Source organism: Ylistrum balloti, unplaced genomic scaffold (assembly GCF_031769215.1).
Source record: "Ylistrum balloti isolate Yb309-2 unplaced genomic scaffold, AGI_CSIRO_Ybal_v1 Utg369632, whole genome shotgun sequence".
NCBI classification, from domain to species: domain Eukaryota; kingdom Metazoa; phylum Mollusca; class Bivalvia; order Pectinida; family Pectinidae; genus Ylistrum; species Ylistrum balloti.
Window position 1 is genome coordinate 522565 of NW_026781897.1, and position 10779 is coordinate 533343.

General features: G+C 31.8%; 1 protein-coding gene across 1 annotated transcript; it reads right to left on the reverse strand.

Moving 5' to 3' along the window:
* Positions 1-3853: 3853 nt before the first annotated feature.
* On the reverse strand, positions 3854-10322 carry LOC132552433 (uncharacterized). The gene is made up of 6 exons (XM_060216603.1): positions 10263-10322; positions 8949-9055; positions 7209-7268; positions 5826-5927; positions 4581-4624; positions 3854-3922 (listed from the first exon to the last, which is right to left on the reverse strand). The coding sequence occupies exons 1-6, from the start codon at positions 10313-10315 to the stop codon at positions 3872-3874; spliced, it is 417 nt and encodes a 138-aa protein (XP_060072586.1). The 5' UTR covers positions 10316-10322; the 3' UTR covers positions 3854-3871.
* Positions 10323-10779: the final 457 nt, after the last annotated feature.

A 10779-nucleotide genomic window follows, 5' to 3' on the forward strand; every position in this document is an offset into this window, starting at 1 on the left:
CATTCATATACCTGTCATAGGAAAATTGAAATGAATATTAAGCATCAAAATTAAAGAATACGAATAAAAAAAATAGTAAAAAAGAATGAAAAATGCTGTACACTGAAAACTTTTTCTTTTTTCGGACATAAATCTTGACTTGAATGACCAACTATAATTAGGTAAAAATAATCATGGAACGAACACAGCTTCGATACTTATGACGTCATTAACACTGATTAACCTTTGACTTTATGTACGAATGCAAATTACTCTAATAGACTATAAATCTCGTTCCTGTGATTCTACGGTGCCATTTATCAATCTGGTATCAAAATACCCCCACATAACCAACATTAATTAAAACAAACACACCATTAACTTTAGCAACATATCTTTTCTTTTATTTATAGTGTAAAACGGCTAAAATGCTAACATTTAAGCTATAGCAGAGGACGAAACGAGGCAAGCATATATTGCACATCAATGCCTTGCTGTGATGATGATTGAGTTAACTTTACAAGATGGTCTCGTCTGATTGCTTTTCCACATTTTACAGTTATTGTCCAATAAATGTTTTTCGAACCGAGTCTGCCCTTAATTGCAAATACCATTACAAAGACCATGCGAAAGCATCTTTAAGTCATAATATTTGTCCACTATTACTGACAATAAACAACCTAATTCATTTTCGCACTTGGGAAATGTGTGTTATTGAGTTATTTGCCATAGGCAGTTCCTTTATTTAAGCGTTTTTGTAACATAAATCAATCAATGTCATTTTTAATTGATACCACAAAAAATGTTCATGTTTTCATAGAGTATTTCTATTTACTCGATGTATTTCTTGCTGCATGAACATTCTAAACTGGAGGCAAAAATTCCGGAAAGTTAATTCATGAATCCGTCCAACCTTCTATATCAAAATAGATGTCAAAGGACATATATGTACTCATTCGTTTGTGTTATACGCTCTTACCTATAATAAGTTTATGTCGATTGAACCATGACATCTAGCGACAGATTTTAAAGCTACTACTTTCATTCATAAAAAATAATTCATAAAATATGTCAAATTTTACCACTTGGAACGTTGCATATTCGTTATTGCAAAAGCAAACTAAGAACTTCAGATTATGAAATTTGATCGCATTATCCTTTTTAAGTCAATATTTCGACATATATTTGTAAGCATACTGAATATCAATCACGATTTTCATATTCTTACGTTAATGTTGCGTTAATAAGCTTTTTTACATAAACAATGCCAAGATTCCATGAAACCCGGACTACAAGAAAATGTTATCTTAGGATTAAAATTATCTTTAATTTTCTTCAGATCATGTCTTAAATTCCTTAACGCTATCTAATAATCCTGTTGTTCATTTCTTGCATCTATCTTTTAGCCTGTTGTTATTTTGGTGTATTAAATCATCAGTGGTATTTCATTATCCTGTTGTTGTTGTTGTTATTGTTTCCCCCTTAAATATCCACGCTGCGAAAATTGTTTAAGGTATATTCGAAACTGAAGTCCTGTGTGATTTTTAATTAATCGCTTGTATAAGAAATTACTAGCTCATGATAGGTAATTCACGTTTAAATTGGTCCTACCTATCTTGTAATCAAACATTTTAGTTAATACAAATTTTCCTTGTAGTAAACGATCTATCCCATATTTTCTTAAATCTAAAACTAGCTTTATATGCAAAGAAAGCACTTGATGACAATTAAAGGTTCGGTTTGGAAAACTCATTGCAAATATATTAAATTAACTTCATATAAAAAACTATAACAAGTAAATTCAATATCTGTTTTGATAGAAATTGAGAAGTGTGTCTTCAACATGATGTTTGTCGGTTGTCTTTTATGTCGGTAACGACTTCAGCTTTTTCGTTACAGATTGCAGAAAAACGATGCTAATTTAAGTAAACAATTTTCTAGATACTTCTTCTGTAGAAATTAACCAGTCAGTTTAAATATCAGACTCCCGTTACTTCCCGCTGTCCTTGAAAACTTAGACAGTTGTCTCCTTAACGATCGCAATTAAAGGAATATCGCCTCGATGGACGATTCGTTATGTCATCACGTTCTTTAGGCACAATGTAATTAGAAGCTACAAATTCACACTTGAACTAAACATGCTATCACTAAAAAGGCTGCATTGATTTATTTTTCTCGATGCAAAACCGTAAATCAAGACAGGATTTTAAAGAAACACTTGTTCACAAAGAATGGCACACACTGCTTTCCTATGAATGCTTATAGAAAATTCGTCTTTTTTCAATAATCAGTATTGGTAAGTTATACAGTGCATAAATGGAATGACTGAAGAATGTTTTAAGATGAATGAGAACAATACATTGTGATATATACTTGCGCTTAATACTCGTTATATGAAGCTTCCCAGTTCAATAGTCTGCGATTATCGATTAAAACAAATAGCGATTAGGCTTGTATGTAAATACATGGTCATCCTTCTACATTCTACTGTGGTGTTTGCTTACATTCCAGTTGTATGGTTACTTATCGCAGTTCATTCGATATTAGATGGCCCGTTACAAAAATTACGAGTTTCTTGCAAGATGTCGACAAGTGATGGTCTACAAAATATTGTATTTCCTTGTGTATGTCTGGTGATTTCGTTGTTTGTTATTTACCCTGTTCTCATCTGGGAACGTGACATTTCTTTTTTGGACTGTAAAATCTCCATGTAGAACTTTCTTATTTCATTTCTACCCCTAATGTCAGTTAAATTGAATTTGAATTAAGATTTTATAGACATTGTCCTTGTTTTCAGAAAGATTTTGAAATAAGAACAGATTTGTAAACATTTGAATTACAAATGAAATTCGCTTTCCGCTATAAAATGAATGTACAATTGAACTTGCTGATGTTAAAACGATGTGTATGAAGTAATTAGTTTTTCAAAAGTCTGTGGTCATCAAGTGTTGGTATATAAAGAAGTATTTACTCCCAAGCACCGAAGTGTATCGATATTGTCCATGTTCGAGCATGTACAAATAATAAAAAATGGCAGGTAAATTTCCTGAGGGGTAGTTTGGAAACAAGAGACTTGCTTAATCCCTCCAGATTATTCAAAATGTCAAGGGCAAACCAAAGGTTTTAAAGAGCATAGACGACGATGGAAATTGAGCCAAATGCAAAGTGTTACAAAAGCCACTGAATCGGTGAGAAAATGTGTCGTGTGCAAATCGTTCGGTATCATATACATTGTCCGTGAGTTCAGTCCATCAGCCGTTCTCCTGTGAAGTATGTTTTAGTTATGCAGGTGTGTTTTAGTTCCAATACTACAATCCAAAATTGTAAATATAAGGTATAGATACATCTCGTCTCTTACTTGTATACAGAGTTAATAGAATATACATTTTGTATTATAAAATAGCAACAGCATAAATACAGTTTTATTCAATAAAAAATCATGCAATGTCTTATTCTCGGAAAGCTTTTTTTCACTTTTTCTGGATGTTTTTAAGAGTGGACTTTGTCATCCTTTACGATAATTTCTCCCTTGAGTTTGACTTCTCGTTATTACCTTGTTTGTAAATACCTCCTACTGATATAAATCTAATAAAGCATTCCTTCGTGGCCATTTTCATTTCCTGTATGATATTAGTCATGCTGATGTAATGTGCAAAAACATAAAACACGATTATTTCTCAAATATTGCAAAGAGAGTGATCCTAGACATAATAATGGTTGAAGATGGAATTTATTAAACGCATATTAGAATTCTTGAAATGAAATTGCTAAATAATGCAATTATTACACTTCACCAAAACAGTAGCTTAATATTTTTTTATTTTTGTTCCAAAGAATCGGTTACATTTTTTGCATCCAAACAAATCGATATGATGTCCTTGTCATTTATCATTTAAAATCCCACAAGTGATAACACGTTTTTGCTCATCCATTTGAAATATATCTGAAATTAAACAAAATAATATCATTGTTACCGATGCTATAATTAGCACTCATGTATGTATATGAACATGATAATACAATGGCACCGAATCGCCATGCCAAGATATTCGAAAACTGCCTAACCAACTACACAATCCTGGCATCCTCCAAACAAAACGTATCTTTGGATGTTGTGGTGATAGACAGCTGGAAAATCTTGACATGATCAAAATATCTATTTTATGATGGAACTCCTTAATCATAATGTTTATATCATATACATAGAAACGAATTGTAAACGTTCAAACATCAATTAATTAACACGATGCATCATACACAGTAAAGAATGTTGATCCGAAAGTTTTAGATTTAAATTTCCGTTCGAAATTTTACCCGTGTTTAATAGATTGTAAAATAATTTCTCCAGCTTTTGAGAAGCAAAAATGATACATTGATAACTACAAAAAGAATAAGTTCTAAACAAAGCCATAATTGTTGTAAATTACGTTGTACATTTCCTTATAAAGAAAATATATTCATTTACACTTTTCAATGAAATTACGAAGTGCATCATTCAGACAAATGTATTGACTTGTACATGTTCTTTTGGTTTCGTGTTTCATGTTATGTATTATTCTGTGCAAGGAGGTGGCTTTATGAGTTGTATAATTTGAACTCACTTTATAATGTTCCGACGTGAATTCCGACAGACTTATCTTCTTATCTGAAATATAAAGTTGTTATAAAAAGGTAATGTCCCTGTATCACCTTATCGGTTTTTGTCATATTTATGAACATATGATATTGTACTTCTACCAATTGTGTTAATCAATACAGAAATCTGATACAGTTGACATAACTAACACAGATTCATTGAGATAACTAACAGTGTCAAAACTACACAAAACAATGACAAAACATTTTGTGATATTTACATGACAATAGATATAAGGAAAGTACGTATAGATTCCTGATCCTAAAAACTCGATGCCTTTTTCACGACTCATTTGTTTCAGTTTCTCGGTGACTCGATAAGACATTATTTCCATTATCATCATTACCGTCGTCGCAGGCTATATCAGCTTAATGATAATCTGGGCTTTTTAATGATTAAATCATTTTCTGTGATCTTCATGAAGTTTTCGCACAAGTGTGCAAGATTTGTCCCCCTTCTCTCGTGTCAGCAACATATTATTGACTTGTTCAACACCGATATTATATCTTTATATACAAACGAAAAAACCCACAAGACGAAAATATATTATACTCGATACGAAGATATATATGGAAATCTGCACACACATCGAATGTACTTTTAGTACTTTTATAGATCAAATCGTTTTGTTGCTTCGAAAAATGATTTACCCTTCATGTTGAGGACTATTGTTCATAACACTAATGTTAATGTTGGAAATCTGTAAGCCTCAACTAATTTATTAATTAATTAATTTATTTATTTATCCATATTTGTCCTGTCACAGTTATATATATCCCATTTTAATTTTCTTGATTTAAAACCCAGTAACAGGTGAAAACCGATTCGTATTTTTCAGTTTTTCTTTTCGTTTTGTTTTTGCCAGCTTTATATAAATGACTGCTATATAGATTTGACAAGGATTATTTTCACGTAACAGAGCCATTACACAAAAGAACGGACTCTTCACTAGATAATCTCTTTTACGGATCAATAACATAAGAAATAATCTAAGTCTGATAATTTAACAATGGATTACATTTCTTTTTTAATTTATGATGGAATCTGAACTTTGATAATTTCTTACGCAATCGCATTGGCTTGTCAAACATGGCGTTACAAAATGACGTCAATGTTTTTTCTAATTGGATGAAAACAGACATAAAAACGAACAATGATGATTATATTTTTGATACCATGATAGATTTATTGGCGAATCTTTCTTTCTCACCTTCATTTATGTCGTAATCTAGAAGAAATACTTCTTCCAAGTCCATTTTGGTTTTCTGTTTTGAGAGGGTCTTAAACACGAAAGATGGATCGACTCCACAGGCTGAAAGCAATGAGGTATTCCAAATTTCATCACAATAAATCAAAACAATATTCACCAGATTCTGAGTATCGACATCATCATTTCACCGACTTATTTTCTATGCTATGCGCAAGGGAACAAACTTTGGCGTAAGTTTTGAATAGGTTGTCATTTTCGAGGGTTTTTACAATGCGATATGGCTTCAAAACATATTCGATTTGAACTAAAGTGTAAACTGAATAATGGCAAAAAATGTCTCACACAGTTGTAATGTTCTTCGAAGGCTCAACGCAACAAGAGTTTAACGCATGTAAAAGTATAGACTAATGATTTTCTGACGATATGCTTCAGAAATCTGGTAAACTAGACCAGAATATGTCCATTTTAACAGCAAACCAACTGTGTATCTGGGCAATGCTTATTCCAATACAAATATTTAAAGACACTAAACAGAACAGAGAGAAACATTTATACCTGTTTAGTTATATTTTATCCAACGCAAGTACGAAAGTCATAATTGTGGCCTATCTTATACGTAATGAGAACATCATAAAAACACAATAGATTGTAAAAGATATTTGAATTGTTATGCAAATCTTCACTGGCAATAAGGCCAAAACTGCAGACTTGAGCCGAAAACGTTATAGCCTATCGTTAGTGTACATTTTTCACTTTTATAAGCATAAAGGTGCTTACGTACAGAACAGATTTCTGTATGACACTTAACTGATAGCGTACACTCTTTACTCATGTGGCTGTCGTATGCATGTTTTACTAGATGTGATATATGGAAATGTATTGGAACACTTGGCAATATTTTGATTGAGACGTTTTGATTGAATTAGGATTTTATGTTATTCAACAACACTATAAACTAGTATATCATAGAATCATTTTTTGTAATGTTAAAACTATTCAACCACATTACTATCATAAACATGTGTGAAACGCCGCATAAACTTGTCAAGAATGTTACCAATTTCAGGTTTTATTGATATTTATTCGTTCAGTGGAATATTTACAAAAGACACATGAGTAAATAGAAACTTTGAACAACATTAGAATAAGATAAAGCAGAACATATTAATAAACTATGATGCATCATACAACCTGTTCGCCCTTCTGGGTCTCATCAGTGATTATATATTCTGTAGAAGTATAATTCAAATGCCTTACATATATTATAGCATGAACAGTTCAAGCATAGATAAAATAATTCATTATATTATTAATCCATCTTATCATATGATGTAAATGATTAAAGAAACACAAAGACAAAAATACAGGGGTTATAGTACTTACTATCAAACTTATGATCTGCGATTGCCTTCAAAAATTCTTTCTTGGTGATGATTTTCTTTTCTGTCAATGATAATGAATGACTTATTCAACTAGATATATTTCAGATTTGTTATAATAATAAACTTTATTTATTTTACAACAATTGCGAAACAAGTTATGTCAACTTATACTAATCACTCTTGTTGGCCCGGATGTAAGCGCGTAAGGGGTCTTATTGTGGGAGGAAATCGGAGTACCCGGGAAAACCCACGTGGTCGGGCAGGTGACCCCCTTACCTTTTCACGTCCGTTCCGGGAATCGAACCCCGGTCGGTGAAAGGCGAGTGCGTTACCACTGCGCCACCCGACCATCCACCCACAGATTTGTTATAGAATCAACAAGACAAACAGATTACTACAACACTATAGATCATTTTATATGTATGTTTCTTTCTTTGTTTTCTTGCAGACATGTGCTAATTGTACTGATCATGCCTTTTTGAAGCCATATCCCATCCTATGCACTTCATGTTTGTTTCGTTGAATGTACATTTGTCTCATTGATTTGTCTCAATTGATAAATACATGTAACACAAATCACCTCGATTACACCTCAATGTGTTACATGAAAATCTACATTTATTTATCGGGAGACCACATTCAATTCAATGCTTTATTTGGAGAAACATATCGGAAGTCCTATCCAGTATCTTTACACGTTCAAACAAATGGGCAAAATTCTATCTCAAAACTGGGATACATACAAAATCAAATTACTTCAATGCCAGAAAGAAATGTTTTGTTTTCATCAAACGAGAAACGAATAAAATCAGATTTTCATTCATGTGCATGTTCTCTATTGTTACATCAAGCCGCATCACATGAACTTGTGAAATACGTCACAATGACGTAAATGGCGATAAAAACATGCATCCTGGCATTTTACGTCTCTGTTGATACGTTTGTGGTTGTTTTTATATGGCGTCGACCAATCCTCCATAACAAACTCTAAATGATTTTCCATAGAACGGAAGAACAGCTGTTGTTTCTATAGGTCAAGCGGGATGAAGACCAGCATTGTATAGTAGCCAACAATTGTTATTAAGATCTCCCATATAATCAATACTACGCTCATTGTTCGAAAGATAAACATATCAAGAGTTAAATGTTAAAACGAGGTACCATTCTCCATTGACCTGGAATCTTGGTTCTTTTATACTATGTAATTTCCGATCTGATAGTATGTCTATCTAGTTCATCTAGCAACATATGTGTGTCAGTGAATGTTTTTGATTGCGTTTAAGAAGAATAGTTTGACACTTGTGTTTATGAATAACCGTTCTTGTTGCAGACATTTTTAAGGAATCGGGCACATGTGATAAAAATGTGCCCTATCAAGGCTTTTCGCAAAAGTTTAATTTGTATAAAAGAATTAATCAACTCTATAGCAATCTTACATTTAAAGACAATTCTTTCAAAACAGTTAATAAATATTGTCTCTATCATATTCTTCTGAAGATTCGCCGTTTTCTATTCTAATACAAACTCTGCTTGATTTCGTTGAACAAATACAGAATCTTTAAATAGTGTAATCAAACCCTTGTCGCCTTATAATGATGGCATAATGAGCAAAATATAACGATACAGCGAAAACATTAAGTTAAATTCTGTGTTCATGTTTATCGTAATAGTAACATGTAGTTAAGCAACTTTTGGCTGCCGACAAACTTTGCACGCATTTCATAGAAACACGCAAACTGACCTGTTTCAGAAAAGCACAGTTCAAATTCGGTTATGTTGACATCTTCACTGTTATCTGAATCAATTACATCAAATAATCTCTCTGCACATGGTTTTTGTGCTGCAACACTGAAAATGAAACACAACCCGTCATAACAGGGAAACTATAAACGATATAGGTTTTGTTCTTCTGGACGCAGTGACGGTTTCTTAATGTAGCTCTTATGGTCTGTGTTTGATCATTACTATTATCTGAATGTAATATGTTTTCTGTATATTTAGAAGTTATATCTTTATAATGGTATTAATAAATTTGGGATCTCAAATACATGCTGGTGAAATTATATGATATTTTCATATTGGAGATCATTTAAGAGGATTTCACCGTACTTCAAAATGAACGGTAAATTCATTTAACAGATAAACATACAATATAATAACAGAGCGGTCAACATTTATAATATATTGTAAATTTATTTGACAGATAAATATACTGTCTTACCATAGAATGATCAATACATTGTATTTATTATGAATTTATATGACAGATGAATATACTGTCATACCATAAATCTGTAAAAATATATAGAATTTCTTGTAGATTTATTTGCTAGGTACGCACAATATCATGATTTATCAGAAAAATTCATTTCATATCAATAGATAAGATAAAACAAATGTCTAATATTTATATTTTAGATATCATATTATCATTTTCATTTTCATATAATATGATTATAAAAAAAGTTTCTATTTGCGCAATTGTTGAAAAAGTTTGGCTAATTTTGAATGCAATAATCATCTACATTGTACATGATTTATCGGAAATTATAATATAATAGTTTTATCGTAGTGTTGATAAACACGGTACCAAATGACGTCATGTCATTGCATTATGGTCTAGAATGTATCTACATTTCGTTAGATAAATATACATTCACACGAGTTACTGGGACAGAAATGAAAAAAAGTGCATTGAAATATCAGAACAGTTTTTAATGTAAAGCTGTCTTAAAATGTTAAAATCTACTTCAATAATGAATATAATTAGTATACATACAGTATATAGTTAAAGGATGTGCTCTCTGCATTTATTAAACAAAAGAATCACAATTAAGTTTTTCATTGCCACATTTTGTTTCAACATCTAAACAGGAGACGTTTAAAACTTAAATCTGATGTCACACACATGTATTATTAGAGGTCCGGTATTTTATTGTTCAATCCAAATAAAAATATCGTGATTCCTATTTTCTTTCGCAATTATATGATCAATTCCGACTTCTTAAACAAACAGAATATCGATATGCGTCCATTATTCCATCGACTTGCCTACCTTATCAGGAACATCGAAATCAAAAGAAAGATGACGGATGACTCCATTGCCATTGACTGCTGACCTGAAAATAATGTAGAAATAGCTAGTATACCTTATTTTATCTAATTTCCAGGTTTTGTATGTATGTATCATACTGTCAAGAAAAGAACATATTTTTTGTTAAAAAATCTTACCTTAATTAAAAGATATCCTAATTACTACCAATAATATCGGCTAAACACGTTCTTATATAAACAGTACAGGATTTACACTTGCAACATCTCTACTTCTATAACATAAATTTTGTTTTTTCAACCTATTGTGCCGCTCCACACTTGATGGCAGAAATGAGACCCAAGAGCCTTAACGGTAAACTGAGTCCTATAAAACTGCTGTTTTTGGTGTTGTTGTTGTTGTTGTTGTTGTTGTTGTTGTTGTTGTTGTTGTTGTTGTTGTTGTTGTTGTATGGCAAAGAAATCGTCCTGTTAACAACAATGACAAAAACGCACACACCAACTAAAACAAAGGCAACAAA

Excerpts from the sequence above, each read along its gene's own strand:
- LOC132552433 (XM_060216603.1), bottom strand. The coding sequence starts at position 10,315 with ATGGCAATGGAGTCATCCGTCATCTTTCTTTTGATTTCGATGTTCCTG. Across the intron at positions 9,056-10,262 it reads ATTTCGATGTTCCTGATAAG|TGTTGCAGCACAAAAACCAT; the intron begins GTAGGCAAGTCG and ends TTTCATTTTCAG. Across the intron at positions 4,625-5,825 it reads AGATTACGACATAAATGAAG|ATAAGAAGATAAGTCTGTCG; the intron begins GTGAGAAAGAAA and ends TTTATATTTCAG.